The 22,960-nt window shown below is 46.1% G+C and overlaps 1 protein-coding gene across 1 annotated transcript in view; it reads left to right on the top strand.

The window, feature by feature from the left end:
- TMEM131 (transmembrane protein 131) overlaps nucleotides 1-22,960 on the top strand; it is a 489,982-nt gene that overhangs the window by 253,452 nt on the left and 213,570 nt on the right. The window contains exons 7-8 of the mRNA XM_030201383.1: nucleotides 3,146-3,268; nucleotides 5,532-5,612. Of these exons, the coding sequence (XP_030057243.1) occupies nucleotides 3,146-3,268; nucleotides 5,532-5,612 (204 nt within the window). The remainder of the gene's footprint in view (nucleotides 1-3,145; nucleotides 3,269-5,531; nucleotides 5,613-22,960) is intronic.

Genomic DNA, 22,960 nt, shown 5'->3' with positions numbered 1-22,960 from the left:
CATCGGATGCCTTCCTCCTGGACTGGGGGGAGGGTCTGCTATATGCTTATCCTCCCATACCTCTGGTGGGGAAGACTTTGTTGAAACTCAAGCAAGACCGAGGCACCATGATTCTGATTGCTCCTTTTTGGCCGCGTCAGATCTGGTTCCCTCTTCTTCTGGAGTTGTCCTCCGAAGAACCGTGGAGATTGGAGTGTTTTCCGACCCTCATCACACAGGACGAAGGGGCGCTTCTGCATCCCAACCTCCAGTCTCTGGCTCTCACGGCCTGGATGTTGACAGCGTAGACTTTGCCTCTTTGGGTCTGTCAGAGGGTGTCTCCCGCATCTTGCTTGCTTCCAGAAAAGATTCCACTAAGAGGAGTTACTTCTTTCTATGGAGGAGGTTTGCCGTCTGGTGTGACAGCAAGGCCCTAGATCCTCGCTCTTGTCCTACACAGACCCTGCTTGAATACCTTCTGCACTTGTCTGAGTCTGGTCTCAAGACCAACTCTGTAAGGGTTCACCTTAGTGCAATCAGTGCATACCATTACCGTGTGGAAGGTAAGCCTTTAGTTGTTCGCTTCATGAGAGGTTTGCTTTTGTCAAAGCCCCCCGTCAAACCTCCTACAGTGTCATGGGATCTCAATGTCGTTCTCACCCAGCTGATGAAACCTCCTTTTGAACCACTGAACTCCTGCCATCTGAAGTACTTGACCTGGAAGGTCATTTTCTTGGTGGCAGTTACTTCAGCTCGTAGAGTCAGTGAGCTTCAGGCCCTGGTAGCCCAGGCCCCTTACACCAAATTTCATCATAACAGAGTAGTCCTCCGCACTCACCCTAAGTTCTTGTCAAAGGTTGTGTCGGAGTTCCATCTGAACCAGTCAGTTGTCTTGCCAACATTCTTTCCCCGTCCTCATTCCTGCCCTGATGAACGTCAGCTGCACACATTGGACTGCAAGAGAGCATTGGCCTTCTATCTGGAGCGGACACAGCCCAACAGACAGTCCGCCCAATTGTTTGTTTCTTTTGATCCCAACAGGAGGGGAGTGGCTGTGGGGAAACGCACCATATCCAATTGGCTAGCAGATTCCATTCCCTTCACTTACGCCCAGGCTGGGCTGGCTCTTGAGGGTCATGTCACGGCTCATAATGTTAGAGCCATGGCAGCGTCGGTGGCCCACTTGAAGTCAGCCACTATTGAAGAGATTTGCAAAGCTGCAACGTGGTCATCTGTCCACACATTCATATCTCATTACTGCCTGCAGCAGGATACCCAACGCGACAGTCAGTTCGGGCAGTCAGTGCTTCAGAATCTGTTCGGGGTTTAGAATCCAACTCCACCCCCCTAGGCCCATGTTTATTCTGTTCCAGGCTGCACTCTCAGTTAGTTGGATAAATTGTTAGGTCAATCTCAGTTATGTCCTCGCCGTTGCGAGGCCCAATTGACCATGGTTGTTGTTTTGAGTGAGCCTGGGGGCTAGGGATACCCCATCAGTGAGAACAAGCAGCCTGCTTGTCCTCGGAGAAAGCAAATGCTACATACCTGTAGAAGGTATTCTCCGAGGACAGCAGGCTGATTGTTCTCACAAACCCGCCCGCCTCCCCTTTGGAGTTGTGTCTTCCCTTGTTTTGTCTTGCTACATATGAGACTGACGAACACGAGCCGGTTCGGGCGGGAAGACGGCCGCGCCTGCGCGGTGCGCATCGGCGCGCGAGGACTAGCAAAGGCCTTTGCTAGTAAAGTTTCCGATTGGAGGGGCTGCCGTGGACGTCACCCATCAGTGAGAACAATCAGCCTGCTGTCTTTGGAGAATACGTTCTACAGGTATGTAGCATTCGCTTTTGGAAGGGGGCAGTAAGAGGGGAGAGAGAGAGAGCAAGTGAATGAGGATGGAGACGGAGAAGTGAAAGGAGATTGAGTCAGTTCCCTCTGGGGTGTCCACTCTGTTGGCAATCTTCATGTCACCTGCAAAATGGCAAGCTTTTCTTTCTAAATCTTTGGCAATGTCTCTCAGAAATGTATTAAAATTGACCCAAGTACCAATCCTCAAGGCACTCCATAACTCACCTTCCTTTCTTCTGAGCAGATTCCATTTACCACACTTTCTAATCCAGTTCACAACTTTGGGTCCTAAATTCAGCCCATTCAGGTTATTCATGAGTGTCCTGTTAGGAACGATATCAAAGGCTTTTCTGAAATCCAAGTAGATTGCATCTAGCGCATTGTCCTTCATCCAGTTCTTTGGTCACCCAGTCAAAGAAATCAGTTTCATTTGGCAGGATTTTCCTTTGGTAAAAACCATGTTGCCTCATATCCTGCAACCCTTTGAATTCTAGAAAGTTCACTATCTTTCCTTTAGGAGCAGCTCCATTATTTTTTTTATCACTGCTGTGAAACTTACTGGCCTGTAGTTTTCCATTTCTCCCTTGACTCCGCTTTTGTGAAGAGGGGACCATAGCTGCTCATCTCCAAACTCGCAGAACCTCTCCTATCTCTAAAGATCTATTAAATAAATCCTTAAGAGGTCCTACTAGAATTTCTCTGAGATCCCTGAAGTAAACGTTTTTCTTTTTTTTTTTGTGTGTGGTAATACGTTGTGAAATTTTAGAACAGTGCAAAATGTACAAGAAAGACTAAATAAAGTTTGGAAAAAGGCAAATCAGTTTTCTGTGTAACCTGTTGTGTTCTCTTGATAATGGTTTATGTTTTGATTTATTACAGCTTGCTGTACCATCAACATTTGCAAATCAAGGTGGTTTACATTACAATAAAATACAAATATATAACTTATAAACTCCATTAACAAATGGAAAACTTATCACACACACGAACGAAGTATACAGACTAGCCAATCTAAAAATGAACAGCAGATTGCTTTAAAACCCGGTTGAATGTTTACAAGAAAGGATATAACCATATATAGAATATATTTCAGTTCTTATAAATGAAGATTAATGTTATGGATCTTAACTTAAATTCAGTGTGCAGCTACCTGACAAGTTGGTAACACCTGGATATCACAGTACAGTTTGCTAGCTTCACTGTTAAGTTTACTTCTCTTCACATGTTGAAAGACTAGTATAACACCTGGCTTGCTTAGTATTTGGTCAGCAAACAATATCTAGCTTGTAAAGCTTTTTTTTTTCCCTCTCATTTATTGCAGGTTTTTGGTGTTGGAATCCCTAACCCCTATCGATTGCGCCCCTTTATTGGGGCAAGAGTTCCTGTTAATACCAGTTTTTCTCCTATAATTAATATCCATAACCCTCACAGTGAACCTTTACAGGTGGGTAGTTTTTGAGAAATGTATCTAAAAGTGCATGAAACACATTTCTTCATACTGTCTCAGTATAGAGGTAATGAAATAAACAGCCACTGTATTGCATTTTTTTTCCTGAATTGTTTTACTGTGCTTGAAATGTAGCCTTTTAATTGATTTCATCATGAGGCTTATGGTACAGTACCAGAACCTGTCATAACATGGACAAGGGTCAGGGCTTAATGGTAAATAAATGAGTGGAACTTTGGAACTGTTGCGGGGGGGGGGGGGGGGGGGGGAGTGAGTGACAGACTGCCAGGGTCAGGCACAACAAGAGAAGAGTGGTTGCATTAGGGAATAGAGTGACTGTCCTTTGCTGTGTTCCAGGATAACTCCCTTCCATACTCTTTCCTACAGACTATGTGGAAGGAAAGGAGTTGCTGGAGCAGAACAGCCCTGCTGCTTTGGAGTCAGTAATAAAGTGTCAGAACTGAGTTCCAGGCTGTTCTGCTAGAAATTAAACCCTGGCAAAAGTTAATCTGAGTTGTGGTTTAACAGATACTTTTTTTGTTTACCTTCAAGTAAACACATAGCTACTCTTGCTGTACAAAACATATCACGTAGCCTACTCCAAGCAGCATTGTGCATGCAATAAAATGGGTCTCCTCTGCTCAGTTATGTTGAGTCTTCATTTTATAAAATAGCAGCATAGAACAGTTGGGTGCTAATTCATATAAAATAAAGCAAACACACACATCTTGCCCTACTACTTTAAGTTGGCATATCATTTTGAAGTGCCGTAATTGTCACAAGTCTTTATTCTGGCTAGCATTACCCTCCAGTTTCCTCTCCCCTCCAATGCAAACAGCATGAGAAGAGAAGATGAAACTGATGTACAGTGCTTGAAACTGGGACCTACCACAGTCATGTGTGACAGCTTGATAGACATTACAGTGCTTTCTTCAAAGTCTGTAAACTGAAATTTAATTATTGGGCAGCATTTGTTTACTCAGTTGTAACTTACCAAGTGTTGCAAAACCATAGTACTCTTGCAGAGAAATGTCCTATATTTAACAATTTCTGTTCAAGCAATAGTAAACTAAGTATTCGGAATAACAAAATGGAAGAGAAAAACCAAATGCTATATATTTTTACAACTGGTATTGCTAAAATCCTTTGTTTTTGTCTCTGATGCAGCAGCTGTGCACCTAACAAAAATACGCTAGCTATTTAATGCATAAACTGTTAATCTGTTTTCCATAACTAGTATGCCTAATGCCTCTGGTAGATGAGAAACACAATATGGTAATGGGGGGAGGGGGGTGTTTGTTTTTTAAGTCCAGGAACTAATAAGTTGTGTAAGAGGCAATAAACACAGAATAAAGTCCCGAAGTGTAGTAAGATTATTATATAAAACTGCTAATAAAAAAAGTTTCCATTTTGCACTTTCCTAGTACAATTATATTTTACAGCTAGAATAGCCTCATACTTAAACACAATGGAATGACAGCTTCTATGACATCTATCTTTAATTTACATTTAGGGATGGGAAAAAGTATTTGTGTATATAATAAAATATATTTTTAAAGTTTTTTTTTTTGTTTGGAGGATGGGTTTACAGGTTTGAGTCTTTATCTGGGATACCATGTATGGGTTTGTTTTCTGTAATTGTGGATTTTTTCAGTAGTGACTTCTGTTGCCTTATGTACTGTTCACTACCATGGATTCCTTTATGGAAAGGTGGGTAACATCAATTAAACATAAATATATAAATAAATAGTTTGTTTCTTTTATATAACACATCAGTGTATACTTGTTCTAAGACGCCATGTAGAGAGACAACTCTTGTGTTGTGCGATATTTACATGGTAACATTGTCATGCTGTCAGCATACCAAGCTGTACAGTAGCTACTGCAGAGGGCAGTCATAAATGAGATTCATTTTAAATTCTGTTGGCCCATATTTATCTATTTATTTGCAGCATTTGTATCCCGCATTTTCCCACACACAAGCAGGCTGAATGTGGCTTACAAGTCAATAAGAAATAGGGTCAGGTAAGGGAGGGGTACATGTGTAAAATAAGGTACAAAATAATAAGGAATAAAATGGTCCTTTGAGGCAATATAATGTAGAGTCTATTGAGCAGCATCAGTAGGGTAGGCCTTACAAAACAAATAGGTCTTTAAAGAACGCCTAAAGTCTTGATGATCATGCAGCATTTTCACACAGTTCGGTAATGCATTCCACATCTGGGTTCCTAAATAGATCCCAAAATATCTTTGTTCACAGGTAGTAGAAATGTATTCAAGTGGAGGTGATTTACACTTGGAACTTCCAACAGGCCAGCAAGGTGGCACAAGAAAACTGTGGGTGAGTATAGCACCCTGACCTGGTTGCTTTTATAGAGGTCTGTGATACTGTCTAACCTAGATCAAACGTTTGCTTAGTCTGTAGATGTCTGATGGTCTCCATAAAGGAGGCTAATCATAATGCTTTATCTTGTTAATTCAAGATTGGGGGGGAGGAGTATGAGAGACTAGGTGAAGGCTGAAGGTGGAGAGGATGTAGGACTGGTTAGTTGATTAGCTGATGAGCTAATTAGCTAATAATTACTCTGGTTATAGTTTATGGCTTGTCTCATCTGTTTGGTGTATGATTTTGCCCTAAAATGGTCCCAACACAAAGAAGGGATCTGATGAAGGTTTTACTTGCAATATGAGAGAAGACTGCTACACTTTGGAAATATATTACAATTTATTTGTTTTATATGTGTGTGTGTGTATATATATATATATATATATATATATATATATATATATATATATATATACACATAAAACAAATTGTAATATATTTCCAATGCGTAGCAGTCTTCTCTTATACACACACACACACACACAACAAACAAATTGTAATATATTTCCAATGCGTAGCAGTCTTCTCTCATATCCTATATAATAAAACTCACCCTCAACGTTCTGAGGACACTGACGTCAGTGTCACTTCCTTCGGGTTCGAAGGGTTCGTGGTGGTGAAGCCACCGAAATCACTGTCTCTGGGCCCCGCCCTCGGGTCAAACGTGATGACGTCGAGGGCAGAGCAATGGCGTCACAGAGCGAGGGTGGAGCAATGGCATCAGTGGCTTCACGACTCAGGAGATGAAGGTGGCGTGCGTTGACGAGGTGCGGACCAATGGCGGTCAGTGGCTTCACAACGCCGAAGGGGTGGGTAGGGAGGGGGGGGGGGGGGTTCGGGAGGAAAACCTTGCTAGCGCCCGTTTCATTTGCTCCAGAAACGAGCATGTTTTACTAGTATATATATGTGTGTGTGTGTGTGTATATTTTTTATACACCTATATTTTGGCAAAGCCGTTACAAAACTTAGCGTCTAAACTAATCAGTACTTGTTAAAACAGTGAGGTAGCAGTGCAATTAATAATTTATTCCTGATATAGAACTAACAGATAAGCAACCACCACCCAAGGAACCACGTGTGCGACTCACACTTGAAATTTAGCAGTGCTCTCCATCTTCCACACTGGATCATAAGAACTATGACATTTCTCTCACCCTTTGGATGCAGGACATAAGAACATAAGAATAGCCATACTGGATCAGACCAATGGTCCATCTAGCTCAGTATCCTGTTTCCAACAGTGGCCAATCCAGGTCACAAGTACTTGGCAGAAACCCAAATAATGGCACTATTCCATGCCACCAGTCCCAGGGCAAGCAGTAGCTTCCCCATGTCTGTCTCAATAGCAGACTATGGACTTTTCTTCCAGGAAGTTGGCCAAAACTTTTTTAAACGCAGATACAGTAACCACTGTTACTACTTTCAGTGCTTAACCTTTGAGTGAAAAAATATTTCCTCCTTTTTGTTTTAAAAGTATTTCCATGTAACTTTGTGAGTGTCCCCTAGTCTTTGTACTTTGGAACAAGTAAAAAAAATTGGTTTACTTCTACTTGTTCTGCACTACTCAGGATTTTTAGACTTCAGTCATATCTCCCCTTATCCATCTATTTTCCAAGCTAAAGAGCCCTAACCTCTTTAGCCTTTCATCATATGAGAGGAGTTCCATCCCCTTTATCATCTTGGTTGCTCTTCTTTTGAATCTTTTCCAGTTCCGCTGTATCTATTTCGTGATTTGGCGACCAGAACTGAATGCAGTACTCAAGGTGAAATTGTACCACGGAGCAATACAGAGGCATTATAGTATTTTTGGTCGTATTTACCATCCTTTTCCCATTAATTCCTAGCATCCTGTTTGATTTTTTTTGACTACCACTGCACACTGAGCAGAAGATTTCAGCTGATCTATGACAACACCTAGATCTCTTTCTTGGGTGCTGACCCCCAAGATGGACCCTAGCATCAGGTAACTGTTTTGGATTATTCTTTCCAATTTGCATTACTTTGCATTTGTCCACATTAAATTCATCTGCCATTTGAATGCCCATTCCTTGTCATCAAGCAGATGAATCCATTACGAGTGGGTTGTGTCAATTAACCAGCAGGGGGAGATAGAGAGCACTGAAAAACCATAGTGCCTCATGGCCAGCTAGCTCCATCTGCCTCTTCGGTATTCTCTATCTCCCCAGCAGGGTGGTTACAGCTTGTTCAAGCTCCTTCAGAAACTCTGCCTGGGGTGGCTCCTGTGCTTTTGCCAGTTGTAGCAGGGGTGTTGTGGCTGATGGTGCCCACTTTAAAGGCAAATAGGTTAGCCCTGTCCCTGTCTGCCCACGCTGTGGATGCAGGTACATAGGTTCGCCCTTTCCCTGCCTTTCCCACGCTAATGATCCTCCGGAGTTGGAAATTTGCCTCTTTCGCTGTTGCCTCAAACTTTCCTCACAGCGTTTAAAAAAAAAAAAAAAAAAACTTCTGTTGCGCTTTGGCGCTGCAATCCCAGAAAAGAGGTTTTCTTCTGATTGTGCAGTGTGACCGGAGCTCGGAGACTCGGTCTGGTGAGGTAAGAGCATTTTGTAGCTCCTCCGGGGAGGGCCCGCATTTGGGACGATTTTGGCGCAAATTCGCCATTTTGAATTTCCGCCGCTTTCGGCGATGGCTGCTGAGAAAGTTAAGCGCTGTTCCGTTTGTGGCAAGCGCAAATCTGCAGCGGGGCTCTGTAAGGCGTGCTTTTCAGATGGTAGAGCCGGCCCGAGCATGGCGAGCGATGTTCCTGCTCTGTGGAGCTGGCAGCGGGCGCCATTCTGGAACAGCATGGCATGACCCCCGCTGAGGCCGGAGGGGCGCCTCGTGTGGAGGCTGATAAAAGAGCTGTTTCCCCCGGACTGGAACCGGGAGGCCAGGGTGAGCCATTTTCCCCTGAATTTGTTTTATTGCTGCATAATGCATACCTGTTAAAAAGAGCTCTTCTGCAGGGGTCCCCTGCGGCCCTGCTTTCTGTATCCCCTCCAGTGGAGTCTGGCCTTGGATTACCGTCAGGCACGTTTTCCCCTGACAGATGGCCGCAAGACAAGCGCAGAAGGGTGGATTCCCCTTCAGAGAGTGGCGTACCCCCCCCCCCGTGGTCGGGATGTGAGGACTCTGAGGGGTTTGGCAGGCGTTCGTGGTCTGGAGAGCCAGAAGAAGGTGCAGGATTGCCACCAGATCCAGATGATCCTTCCACGGTGAGGATTTTCCACCGCGATGAGCTGCCAGCGCTTATTACTGATGCCTTGCAGGTCCTCTCCATAGAAGACCCTGAGAGTACTGAGACCTCCTCCGATATTCCGAGGATGGCAAGTACTAAGAAACCTGCTCGAGCCTTTCCTTTCATTGACTCCATCCAAGAGCTTGTGGCTCAATGGGCTGACCCCGAGGGGCCTTTGAAAGTCGCCAGGGCTATGGTGCAATTATACCCTCTTAAGTGAGGAACATTTGACGTGCCTAGCAGTGCCTAAAGTGGATGCCCTGGTCACGGCTGTGACAAAGAAAACTACCCTCCCAGTGGAAGGAGGAATTGCCCTGAAGGACATGCAGGATCGTCGCCTGGAGGCAGCTATGAAACGGTCCTTTGAAATTTCAGGCCTATCCTTACGGGCGTCTGCATGCAGCTGCTACGCTGCCCGAGCCTGCCTCGCTTGGTTACAACAGGCAGTGGAACAGCCCGGAGATGGAGTGGGGCCCCTTTCGGAGGTGGCACCATGGATGGAGTCGGCCTTGTCATTTTTGGCTGATGCCCTTTATGATCTGGCCAGAGCTTCGGCTAAACAGATGGCTGTAGCGGTAGCGGCTCGCAGTCTTCTGTGGCTACGGCATTGGGCGGCTGACATGGCCTCTAAATAAAGGTTGGTGAAGTTGCCCTTTCAAGGCCTTCTCCTGTTTGGTGAGGAGTTGCAGAAAATTGTGAAAGGCCTGGGGGATGCCAAACCCCAGCGCTTACCTGAGGATAGGCTGCGGCCTTCTTCCAAGGGTCAGGTGGTTCCCTCCTCTTACAGACCTTGCTTCCATGAAGCTAGAAGGTACCGCTCGGGGCGTTCTGCTGGGTTCACTTCGCATGCCCATTTTCAGCAGAGGAACTCCTTTCGCTCGGACAAACGTTCCGCAGCAGACTCAAGACCTAGAGTTCATGGGCGACCCTCTCAATGATGGTGCGCCGGCCCCCTCCTCGATTCCTTTGATAGGAGGACGACTTTCCCTCGAGGAGTGGGCCAAGATTACCTCAGATCAGTGGGTCTTGGACCTGATCAGAGAAGGCTACAGAATAGAATTCAATGTCCCAATAAGAGACGTGTTTGTGGAGTCCCGATGCGGTTCTGCCGCCAAACGGGCGGCGGTAGAGGAGACCTTGCATGGCTTGATTCATATAGGGGCAGTTTCCCCCGTGCCTCCCGCCGAATGCGTCTCTGGCCGTTTCTCCATTTACTTTGTGGTGCTGTGAAAAGGAGGGTCTTTTCGGCCTATCCTAGACTTAAAAGAAGTCAACAAGTCTCTAAACGTGCAGCATTTTCACATGGAAGCCCTGCGCTCCGTCATAGTGGCGGTACAGCCATGAGAGTTTCTCACATCTCTGGACCTGAAAGAAGCTTACTTGCACATACCAATTTGGCCCCCGCCCCAGAGGTTTCTGCGTTTTGCGGTGATGGGACAACATTTCCAGTTTCGGGCCTTGCCTTTTGGCCTCGCCACAGATCCCCGAACCTTTTCCAAGGTAATGGTGGTAGTAGCTGCTTTTCTCAGGCGAGAGGGTATCCGGGTTCACCCGTACCTAGACGACTGGCTCATCAGAGCAGACTCTGTAGAAGAGAGTCATCAGGTTACAGCCAGAGTGGTCTCAGTACTGCAATCTCTGGGCTGGGTCATCAATATAGCCAAAAGTCACCTGACCCCCTCTAAATCTCTAGAATATTTGGGAGTCCGGTTTGACACAGCCTCGGGGATGGTCTTCCTACCTGAGCAAAGGCGGTGCAAGCTTCAGAACCAGGTCCGTATGCTCCTGAGGATGCCTCGCTCGCGAGCTTGGGACATAGTCCAGCTGTTGGGGTCGATGATGGCCACTTTGGAAGTGGTGCCTTGGGCGAGAGCGCACCTGAGACCTCTGCAGTGTTCCCTGCTTCAGCAGTGGTCTCCAATATCTCAGGATTATCAATGCAGACTCGCGTGGCTCCCTGCGGCCCGGCTCAGTATGGAGTGGTGGCTCTCAGACAGTATGCTGCGGCGATGAATGCCACTAGCGCTCCCCGATTGGTGCCTGGTGGTAACAGATGCCAGCCTGAAGGGCTGGGGTGCACATTGCCGGGGAAGGCATGCCCAGGGTCTTCGGACACCCGAGGAGTCGGAGTGGTCCATCAATCACTTGGAGTTGAAAGTGATTTTCCAGGCGCTTCTGGCCTTTCAATTGACCCTGGAAGGATTGGCTGTCAGAGTTCTGTTGGACAACACAACAGCAGTGGCCTACATAAATCGCCAAGGAGGCACTCAGTGCGTAGCACTAGCCGCGCAAGTCGCGCAGATTTGCCACTGGGCCGAGCTTCATTTGCAGTTTCTGTCAGCAGCTCATATTGCAGGTCAGAGCAACGTGCAAGCCGATTATCTGAGCAGGAATCAGATCGACCCAGCGGAGTGGGAACTTGCAGACGAAGTATTCCTGCAGATATGTGCAAATGGGGAAAGCCCGTAATGGATCTTATGGTGTCAAGCACAAATGCCAAAGTCCCATGCTTCTACAGCAGACAAAGAGATCCTCGCTCGGCAGGGTTGGATGCCTTGGCTCAACCCTGGCCTCAGGGCCTCCTGTATGTGTTCCCTCCATGGCCCTTGATAGGGCGAGTACTCTAGCAGATTCGGCTCTACCAAGGAGAGGTGGTTCTCATTGCCCCGGATTGGCCCAGGAGGCTGTGGTATGCGGACCTCTGGCAGATGCTGGTAGAGGATCCCCTGCCGTTACCTCTGGTACCGAACCTGTTGTCACAGGGCCCGGTGACCATGGAGGACGTCTGCCGCTTTGGTCTTACGGCATGGCTATTGAGAGGGCGCAATTGAGAGACAAGGGATATTCCAGTAAAGTAATTTCCACTCTCCTACAGGCCCACAAGCGTTCCACTTCCGTGGCTTATGCAAGGATTTGGCGCCAATTTGAGGCTTGGTGTGCTTCTAAAGCGATTACACCCATGCGGGCTTCTGTCTCGCCGATACTTGACTTTTTGCAGGATGGTTTACAAAAAGGCTTGGCCTATAATTCCCTGTGTGTTCAAGTGGCAGCCTTAGCATGTTTTCGAGGGAAGGCCTCTCTCTGGCTGCTTGCCTGGATGTTACACGGTTTCTTAGAGGTGTGCTTCGGCTCTGTCTTCCCGTGCGGGTCCCGTGTTCGGCCTGGAACCTGGGGTTAGTTTTAAAGGCCCTTCAGTGTTCGCCCTTCAAGCCGCTTAGGCGAGCTTCGGAGAAGGACGTGACCTTAAAGACCGTCTTTTTGGTGGCCATGACATCGTCGAGACGGGTATCTGAGCTCCAGGTGCTGTCCTGTCGAGACCCATTCTGCAATTCTCAGAGTCAGGAGTAATGGTACGTACGGTGCCTTCCTTCATGCCTAAGGTGGTTTTAGCGTTTCACCTAAACCAGCCTATTTTCCTGCCCTCCTTTTCTAAAGAGGAGTTTCCAGAAGCCTATGGGCAGTTGCACCTTCTGAATGTGCAAAGGGCTCTGTTGCAATATCTGCACATGTCAAATGCCTTCAGGGCCTCTGACCATCTTTTTGTTCTTTTGTCAGGTCCGCGCAGAGGGTCTCCAGTGTCTAAGGCTACTATAGCCCGTTGGCTCAAAGAAGCTATCTTTTCAGCATATCTGCTATCTGGCCGGCCTCCGCCTGAAGCCTTTAAGGCACATTCCACAAGAGCGATTTCCTCTTCTTGGGCTGAAACTGGAGCACTCTCTCTTCAAGAGATATGTAGTGCAGCTACTTGGGCTTCTAAGTTCTCATTTGCCCAACATTACAGGCTGGATGTGGCTGCCAGGAGAGACACGCATTTTGGAGCACAAGTGCTGGCGCGTGGTGTGGCTTGTTCCCACCCTATCTAGGGATTGCTTTGATACATCCCACTCATAATGGAGTCCTTTGCTTGATGACAAGGAAGGGAAAATTAGGTTCTTACCTTGGTAATTTTCTTTCCTTTAGTCATAGCAGATGAATCCATGAGCCCTCCCTCAGTGGTTCATTATGTGATTTATGTTACTTTTATGTTCAGTTTTTCCTGTAGATATGTTACCTTATTGGGAGAAGTTGGAAAATAGTCTTCAGGATTTCTGTTCAGTTACAGGAGGATGAGTTCATTCCTTCCTTTGAATTTTAGCTCCAGTTTTGGGGCGTTCATCCGCTGTGAGGAAAGTTCATGTTGTTATGCTTTGCGGTGTAACACTGCTTTGGAAGCTTCAAATACTGAAGAGGCAGATGGAGCTAGCTGGCCATGAGGCACTATGGTTTTTCAGTGCTCTGTTACCTCCCCCTGCTGGTTGATGGACACGACCCACTCGTAATGGATTCATCTGCTATGACTAAAGGAAAGAAAATTACCAAGGTAAGAACCTAATTTTCCCATCTTCCAATTTCCTAAGTTCTACTGCAATTTTTCACAGTCCGCGTGTGTTTTAACAACCTTGAATAGTTTTGTGTCATCTGCAAAATCACCTAACTCGTTCCAATTTCCATATCATTTATAAATATGTTTAATAGCACCGGTCTCAGTACAGATCCATGCGGCACTCCACTATTCATCCTCCATTGAGTGAAATGACCATTTAACCCTACCTTCTGTTTTCTGTCCAATAACCAATTCCTAATTCACACCAGAACCTTGCCTCCTATCCCATGACTCTTTAATTTTCTCAGGAGTCTCTCATGAGGAACTTTATCAGTAGCTTTCTGAAAATCTATGATACACTGCATCAACCGGCTCACCTTTATCCACATGTTTATTTATGCCTTCAAAGAAGTGAAGCAAATTGGTGAGGCAAGACATTTCTTGGCTGAACCCATGCTGACTCTGTCCCATTATTATGATTCTGCTGGATAGGCAGGGGAATGTTTGGGACTCACTCCTGATTGGCTTGTCAGGGGCTGAGCCAGCAGATGTCAGAAGCGTGATTTATTTAAGCCTGCCTTTCCCTGCAATCCTTGCTTTAGCGTTGATTGCCTTGTTGCTCATCTGAAGCCAGCCTATGCTTGGGTGCTTGTGTTTCCGTTGGAGTTTAGCCTTTCTCCTCGGTGCTTGTTTATTGTGTGTGTGTGTGCAGGGCTTTCCCAGCAGGATCTTGTAGCTTGATTGCCTCACTTCACTACACCTGGTCTGCTTTCTGCTTCTCTAACATTGTGCTGTCTGTGGTAAGCTTGTGTCTTGTATTGTGCATGTTTGTTTGTTTAGGTTTCTCTCTCTCTCTGTGTTCCCTTTGTTGTGCTGAGCTTTGGCTCTGCTCCTTGTGGTTCTGCCTCCGTTTGGCAGTTCCTCTGTCCTAGTAGTTTATTCCTGTTTGTTTGTTTTAGTTCTCTTTGCTGAATCTGTCTCCTGTTCCCGGTGAACAGTGCACCTTTTCTGGTCTTTGTGTGTCAAGTCAGCTTCCTCTGTTTGCTTACACCTCCCTTTACCTTGTGTGCTGTGTGGCACTGCCCTGTATATTCCTATAGCAGTTCCCTTTTCCCTTGTGTGTTGTGGGGCCAGGTTTGTGTATTCTTATAGGTAGTTTCCCTTTTCCTTTGTGTGCTGTATGGTACAGCCTAGTGTGTTCCCTTGTGGGGCTTCCTGTATCTTTGTATGCTGTAGGTGCTTCCTAGTTCCCTTGAGTGCTGTGTGGCACAGCCTAGTGTATTCCTATGAGTGGTTTCCTTTTTTCCTTGAGTGCCTAGTGCACACCTTAGAGTTTTCCTTGAGTGGCTTTCCATTCCCTATGTGCGGAATGGTTAATCCTAGTGTGTGTTCCTATAGTTGGTTCCCTTTTTCCCTTGAGTGCTGTATAGCCTAGAGTGCCCCCTTCTGGGGCTTCCTGGCTTCTTGATATACAACCTTGTGTATACCTTTAGAGACTTCTGCCTCTCTCCCCTTCCCTTGTGTCTCTACCCTGCACTGTGTGCACTGCTTGTTCTCCAGTTCTGTGGGGAACCCTTTGTTGTTCTTTCTCCCTTCCCAGAATGTGACTGGGTTCCTGTTCGGCCGTGAGGCCCACTTGCTTGGACTCTGTGTGAGTGGGTTCCCGATCGGCTGTGAGGCCCGCCTGAATGCTCTATCTCCCATTTTCTATTGGTGCCTGTTGGCTGTGTGTGCGGGGCTTGCTGGCTGGGGTGGTGCTTAGGGCCTGTTCGGTCTACCCTAGGCCTTGGCCGAAATCCTATACTAGGCCTCGGCCTGGGCTCAAGGGCTCACATCCTGAATAACACCCATTAATGTTTGTGTGTTTCATAATTTAATCCGAGGACAAGCAGGCTGAAATATTCTCAAACATGAGTCGATGATCTGCGCCGGCCTGGGAATCGACATAAAATATAGCAAAAACAGATTTACCAGAGCCTTTTGGCGCGCATGCAGCGACGCACCGTGCATGTGTGGACTGACTTCCCACCCGCCGTGCAATCACATACCTCAGTTTTCTTTCTTCTGCGTGAGGAGTGACATCTTTTTCTGTGGCTCCTCTCTTCGCACCCAGGAAAGAGCCTGCTTGATTTTTTGAAGCGTCATTTTTTATTTGTTTTGTTGTTTTCATTTAGTTCTGTAAAAAAAAAATGGGGGGTGGGGCTTTCCTTAGTTTTTTTTAGTTGTCTCTTTTAAAGTTTCCTTTCTTTTTGATAGCTGCCGTCTTTCTCCCTTTTTGTGTCTTTTTTTCTCGACACAATTGAGCCGTTTGATTTTGCCGGTATGGTTTTTCTTTCCATGTCATTGAAGACGCCCAGCGGCTTCAAACATTGTACTCGGTGCAGCCGGACCATCTCGGGCACAGATACCCATTCCTGGTGTATCCAGTGCCTTGGACCCAACCATAGCCCAGCTCGTTGTGTTCTTTGTCTTCGTATGAATAAAAGGACTCAATTGGCTCGAGAAGCTCAGAGTGAGAGACTTTTTGGGGCTCAGTCCGGTCCTTCGACATCGGCATCAGAACTGAGATCGGTGGCATCAACATCGAGGGATGCATTGACGTCGTGAGTGGAGGTAGGTATGCCTGCTGAGAGGCCACAGCATGCTAGGAGTAGTGAGGCATTGAGTGGATCTCCGCCTGCCTTGACAACTCTTGCTGTACCCCCCCCCCCCCCCCCCCCCCCAGGACCGTCAATTGTCGGACCCAACTCCAGGGGACGTGGAGCTTTGACGTCGTCCTTATTGGCACCGAGGAGCCTCGGTGAGGTGCATCAAGTGAAGGCTAAGAAGCACAGACACCGTTCCCCCTCGACACATGGTGCCGGGAGCTCTAGGGCGTTGAGGGATTCGGCACCCGGGAAGCATCAGCACCGGGAGGACTACTCCTTCTCCATACAGGAGGTGCCAACGTGTCAGCCTCTCAGCAGTCCGGTTCGTGCTCCTGAGCCTCAGCAGACTATGCCACCGACTGCTTCACCAACCCCGCAGCCTTCTCCGATGGCGGCTCTCAATGGGGGCATCCCGGCCTTACTTCTAGAGCTTCTGTAAGGACTGCTGCATCAATTTGCTTCGGCATCAGGGGTGCTTGCGGCTGCCATACCGTCTGCTGTAGCGGCGTCTAGCCTTCCGCTGTGGTGAGGTCCCTGATTTCGGCACCAGTATGGGCTGCCACCCAGGCTGTCTCCTCATTGACGTTGGTGGAGGAAGCTTCACCGCAGTCCATGCAGGCGTCGGCCCCTTGACATCGCCATCAGGACCATGGGTCCTCAGCATCAAGACAGGCTCAGTCTTGGAGGTCCCTGAGGGAAGTGCTTTCTGACACTGAGGAGGAGCGCTCGTGGGAGTCAGAGGAAGATCCCAGGTGCTTTTCCTCCGATGAGTCCTTTGGGATTCCCTCTGAACCTTTCCCCTCCACCTGAAAGGAGACTGTCTCCTCCTGACAGCCTCTCCCCTCCTGAGAGTCTCTCCTTTTTATCGTGTGTGAGGGAAATGGCTGACACCATTCCATTTCCTGCAGAAGTGGTGGATGAGCCCAGGGCTGAGATGCTCAAGGCCCTGGACTACACCTCTCCACCTAAGGAGGCAGTAATGGCTCCTTTGTGGCTCCTTTGTATAAGGTACTCCGGGAAGTCCTTATGCGAAACTGGTCGTTCCCTCTGTCTGGTCCTGTGATCCCCAAGATGACTGATTCCCAGTACCGGATCCAAGGTGAACCTGGGTTGATGAGGTCTCAGTTACCCCATAACTCCATGGTGGTGGACTCTGCCATCAAAAGAGCTAAGAGTACAAGAAACTATGCCCTGGCACCCCCAGGCAGAGAGGCTAGGAGCTTGGATTCTTTTGGGAGGAAGATGTATCAGGCCGCTATGCTCGCTGCCCATAACCAATCTTACCAGCTCTTCATGAGCATTCACTTTCGGAACTCGGTGAGACAGCTGTCTACCGTGTTTCCCCGAAAATAAGACACTGTCTTATATTAATTTTTGCCCCCCAAAATGCGCTAGGTCTTATTTTCAGGGGCTGTCTTATTTTTCTGGGAAACATTGGGGTTGGCCCGCCCACCCTCCGTCGCTCCTGGAACTAACCTTAAACGCCTCCTTTCACCTTCGCAGCAAGCAGCAGCAGGGCAGGCCACTCCTTCCTTCCGTGTCCCGCCCTCGCCTGACGTAACGTCCGCGAGGGCGGGGCACGGAACGAAGGAGAGGTCTGCCCTGCTGCTGCTTGCTGCGAAGGAGAAAGGAGGCGTTTAAGGTTAGTTCCGAGAGCGACGGGGGGGGGGGGGGGGGGCGGCCTTGTCCAGCTCTCGGCGGCCCTGCTTTCAAACAAAAAATTTGCTAGGTCTTACTTTCGGGGGAGGCCTTATATCTACCAATTCTGAAAAACCTCTACTAGGTCTTATTTTCGGGGGATGTCTTACTTTCGGGGAAACAGGGTAGTTTGGTCGATGCCCTCCTTTCGGAGCAGGCCGAACCTTTTTGACAGGTGGTCAGGCAGCAGAAGGCGTCCATTGAAGAAATTTGCAAAGCTGCAATGTGGTCTTCAGTCCACACATTCACATCACTGCTGCCTTGAGCAGGATACCCGACACAACAGTCGGTTTGGGCAGTCAGTGCTGCAGAATCTGTTTGGGGTTTAAAATCCAACTCCACCCACCTAGGCCTGTTTTATTCTGTTCCAGGCTGCACTCTCAACTAGTTGTATATAGTTTTAATCTCTGTTATGTCCTCGCCATTGCGCAGCCCAATTGACCAATGTTCATTGTTTTGGGTGAGCCTGGTTGCCAGGGATACCCCATGTGTGAGAATATTTCAGCCTGCTTGTCCTCAGAGAAAGCGAAGATACTTACCTGTAGCAGGTATTTTCTGAGGAGAGCAGGCTGATTATTTTCACAATCCCGCCCACCTCCCCTTGGAGTTCTTCATTTGTTTATGCTTTTGGACTTAACTGAGGTACGCGCTCACGAGGCGGGCAGGAAGTCAGATTGCATATGCGCGGTGTGTCGCTGCATGCATGCCAGGAGGCTCAGGCAAATCTTTTTGTTTTTGCTATATTATTTTGCCGATTCCCGGGCCGGCGCGGATCGCAGACCCATGTGAGAATAATCAGCTTGCTGTGCTCGGAGAATACCTGCTACAGGTAAGTATCTTTACTTTATTCTTTATAATAGTTTCCACTATTTTACCCGGTACCGACGTCGGGCTTGCTGGGCTGTAATTTTCTGGATCATCCCTGGAACCCTTTTTAAAAATCAACGTTACATTGACCACTCTCCAATGGTTAGGTTACTACGGACAATTTTAATGACAGATTACATATTACCAACAGCAGATCAGCAATTGCCAGCTTGAGTTCTTTGAGTACCCTTGGATATATGCAATCATGTCTAGGTGATTTACTACTCTTTAGTTTGTCGATTTGGCTCAGTACATCTTCAAGGCTGACTGAGATTTCTTTCAGTTTGTCTGCATCATCACCCTTGAAAACCATTTTCGGCATAGGTAGATCTCTTAAATCTTTTTACGTAAAGACAGAAGCAAAGAATTCATTCTATTTCTCCACTGTGGCCTTGTCCTCCCTGAGTGCCCCTATTGCTCCTTTGCGATCTAACGGTCCCACGGATTCCCTCACAGGCTTTCTGCTTCTGATGTACCTCAAAAAGCTGTTACTGTAAGTTTTAGCTTCTGCGGCAAGGTCTTTTCTTTCTTACCCTCTGCCTTTCATCTGTGATCACAGAACAGAAATAATTGTTAAGCAGTTAAGCTTTATCCTTATCAGCTTCTTCATATTCCTCACCCTCATCCTTGAGGCTCAAAATGCTATTATGGCACATATCTAAAATATGCTGTAAATAGATGAGAAGAGCAAACCTAAATGCCTGTATTTGCTTACACTGCCATACACCATGAAAAAAATTATTGTCTTGAGCGGTACACTTCAAACCGAGAGAAATGTCAGTACAACACACATGATAGGCCTGTTTCTGGGAAAAATAAGCTCTTTGAATTACTCAGTATTGGCACGCTTGTAATTCAGCTCTATGCACCAAAGCCGGTATAGATTTAAACATAGCCTACACAGTGATATCTGGAGAGACCTACCCATATCTTCATTCCAGGCCTCCAGCAGAGAAGTATAGTTTTTCAGAGGTTGGAGCTTAACCAACTTCCCTTTAAAACAAGAAATGGAGACCTGACCAGCTGCATCCTCTTCCAAAAACTTCTTGAGACAGCTTCTAAATTGGAGAGACAAACTTGTGGTGTGTAGGCGAAGCACATAATGCGAGATCTGCATGTAGGCAAATCTATCAGGTAGAGCAAGTGAGAAATGGTGTTGCAAAACTGCAGAAGATAACATTCTCCTGTATCAGATGTTCCAAAAATACAATACCACCAGATTTCCAATACTGAAAAACTGCATTGTCGAAGCCAGGCTGAAAGTCCACATTTCCTACCAAAGGCAGAAATAAACTACTAGCAGGATCCAGATTCCACTTTGCAACAAAGGATGGAGCAGCAAACTATTTCTGAATTTAGGCAGCAGTGCCAAAAGTCATGCATGCAGAAGATATAATGGTGAGGAGTAAAGAAAGCCTCCTTGAATGTGAGATCTGTGTATAAGGTAGACCCCAAGAACTGATTAGGTAACTCCATTTCATTTTTAGCAGCTTCCTTCCTGACCATCAAAATTTACTGATCGGCTGCTGTTACTACTACTACTACTTAACATTTCTAGAGCACTACTAGGGTTACTCAGCGCTGTACAAAATAAACAAAGAAGAACGGTCCCTGCTCAAATGAGCTTACAATCTAAAGAACGAAATGTCAAGTTGGGCAGTCTAGATTTCCTGGGTAGAGGTGTAGAGGTTAGGTGCCGAAGGCGACATTGAAGAGGTGGGCTTTAAGCAGAGATTTGAAGATGGGGAGGGAGGGGGGCCTGACGTATGGGCTCGGGGAGTTTGTTCCACCCGTGGGGTGAGGCAAGGCAGAAAGGGTGGAGCCTGGAGTTGGCAGTGGTGGAGAAGGGTACTGAAAGGAGGGATTTATCTTGAGAGCGGAGGTTACGGGTAGGAACGTAAGGGGAGATGAGGGTTGAGAGGTAAGGAGGGGCTGCAGATCGAGTACATTTGTAGGTTAGTAGCAGAAGCTTGAATTGAATGCGGTACCTGATCGGAAGCCAATGAAGTGACTTGAGGAGAGGGGTGATGCGAGTGTATCGGTTCAGGCGGAAGATAAGACGTGCAGCAGAGTTCTGAACGGACTGAAGGGGTCATAGGTGGCTAAGTGGGAGACCAGTGAGGAGTAGGTTGCAGTAGTCAAGGTGAGAGGTAACGAGAGAGTGGATGAGAGTTCGGGTGGTGTGCTCAGAGAGGAAAGGGCGGATTTTGCTAATGTTATAGAGGAAGAAGCGACAGGTCTTGGCTATCTGCTGGATGTGCACAGGTCTTTACGGAGGGTTATTATACAAGGTCGCTATAGCGTTTACAAAAATACCTCAAATCACATAGGCCTCCAGTGTCAGAGGAAGTCCCGTACCACCCTGTCAAATGTTTTCTATGCATCGAAGTTAATGAGTAACTTGGGGACCTCCTCAGCTTGGGACAATTCTAGCGCTGCTACAATTTTCCTAATATTTTTAGAAATCATTCGACTCATATCAAAACCTACCTGGGGCTCCACTGTTAGGGAGGGTAACTTCTAAAAGAACCAATTAGCCAAAATTTTAGGAAAAAATTTGGCCTCGAAATTTAAGAGTAAAATAAAGACAATATGATTCAGGTTTTTCCAGACCTCGGCCTGATTACAGAAATACAATAATCTGTGCCATGTTTACAGTATCCATAAAAAGAGCCTTTGGCAATATGAACATTAAAGGATTCAACCAGAATAGGTACAATTTGATCCTTCAGCAGTTCATGGAATTTTCTCCTAAAACCATCAGGTTCCGGGGTCTTGTTAAGCAGGCTCTGGCTAATGGCCCATTCCACCTTCCCAGACTTAATAGGGGCATTCAGTTTCAAGAGATCAGAATCGGAGGCTTTTGGAAGATTCAAACTAGAGAAATAGATGACACTATCTAGTGGGGCTTCTAAATATATTGTTGATTTCCACGTCGATGTGTGCCAACACATCCACATCGCTTCTTAATGTAGTAATTTTGGTGGGTCCCTTAACACGTTTAGCCAGAATCCTACAGCTTTTATTAGCATATTTATATGTGTACTTATAATATGCTAAAGGTTGCAGTGCAGGCCTGTGTAAAAGGGAATTTAAAGTTTGCTGGGCTTCCAATAATAATTTCTTATGATGCAAGGAACTGGATTTCCTAAATTGCTGGCATAACTGGGTGACACTTCTCTCCAGATGCAGGAGTTCTTTATTCCTGGTCTTTTTCTGAAAGCTAGTGTATGCAATAATTTTGCCACGGGGGACAGCATTAGCTGTCTCCCATTAAAGAACAGGTTCGGTATGATCTTTATTACATTAGTCATACAGATTCCACTTATCAAGGAGGAGCTCATTGAATTTATTATTCTGGTAGAGGTGTACCAGAAATTGCAACACTCTCCCGACCCCTCAATAGGCAGACTGCCATTTCTACCCAGGTGTGATCTGAGATCTCAGTGGTCTTTAATTCCGCAGACTCCACCTCAGTAAAGAGATCCTGAGTGAGCAACAGATTAGTCTATCCTAGACCTGGTGGGTTGTGCACTCGACAAATGAGTATAATCACACTCACTGGGGTGTAAGGTAGATTTAGTAAACATTTGTTAAGTCCTGTTATACATACCTGTGTGTCGTATTAATTACTAACTTTATTTATTTCACAGTTTCTATAAAGCACTATCCATGGTGCTAGGCAGTTTACAGATTTACATATGTAATAAAACAAATTAAAACAAAGTCAATAAAATGAATACATTGTAAAAACAACTGTCATCTAAAAAGCTTGTTGAAACAAGTGTGTCTTAAGTAATTTTCTAAATTGTAAATAATCTTTTTATAATATGTAGGCCTTCTAAGAGGGTGTTCTACAAACGTGCAACTTCTACATAAAAAAAAATTCTTGATCTGGAATAATCTGATCTGCCTGCACTATAAATTTGTCATCGGACCTCAATGGGCGAGGTGGATGATACAGTTGTAGTGGCCAAAGATGGGGGTACACCACCAGTTAGAATTTTAAATGTCAAAGTCAGAATTTTTAAATTCTGCTCACCATTTAATGGGTAGCCAATGCAATTTTTGAAGTTCGGGAGAGATGTGGTCAAATTTTAAGGTACCTGTAACAATACAGGCTGCGGCATTGTGTGCCATTTGCAAAGGCATACCTAACAACAAAGAGTTGCAGTAGTAAAAAAAAAAATGGTATTACCAATGCAGATAGAAGGCTTATTTTATGTAATATTTTCAATTTAAAGAAAATCTTCTTTACTAAAAATCTAATATGAGACCCGAAAGACAAAGAGGAATCTAATATAATACCTAAATACTTAACCTTTTGCAAAATAGGAATAATATCTCCTATCTGAAATTCTGAAAGATAATTTTTGAATATATTTAGTTTTAATCTATTTGCTGACATCCAGAAATTTATGGTTGTTAACTCTTTAAACAAAAAGTTTATCGATCACCAATTGGAAAGAGAAATTGAGCACCTTGAATA

This window comes from Microcaecilia unicolor, chromosome 4, assembly GCF_901765095.1.
Source record: "Microcaecilia unicolor chromosome 4, aMicUni1.1, whole genome shotgun sequence".
Lineage (NCBI taxonomy): Eukaryota > Metazoa > Chordata > Amphibia > Gymnophiona > Siphonopidae > Microcaecilia > Microcaecilia unicolor.
The sequence above is the reverse complement of the archived record's forward strand: the minus strand, read 5'-3'. Positions and strand labels throughout refer to the sequence as shown.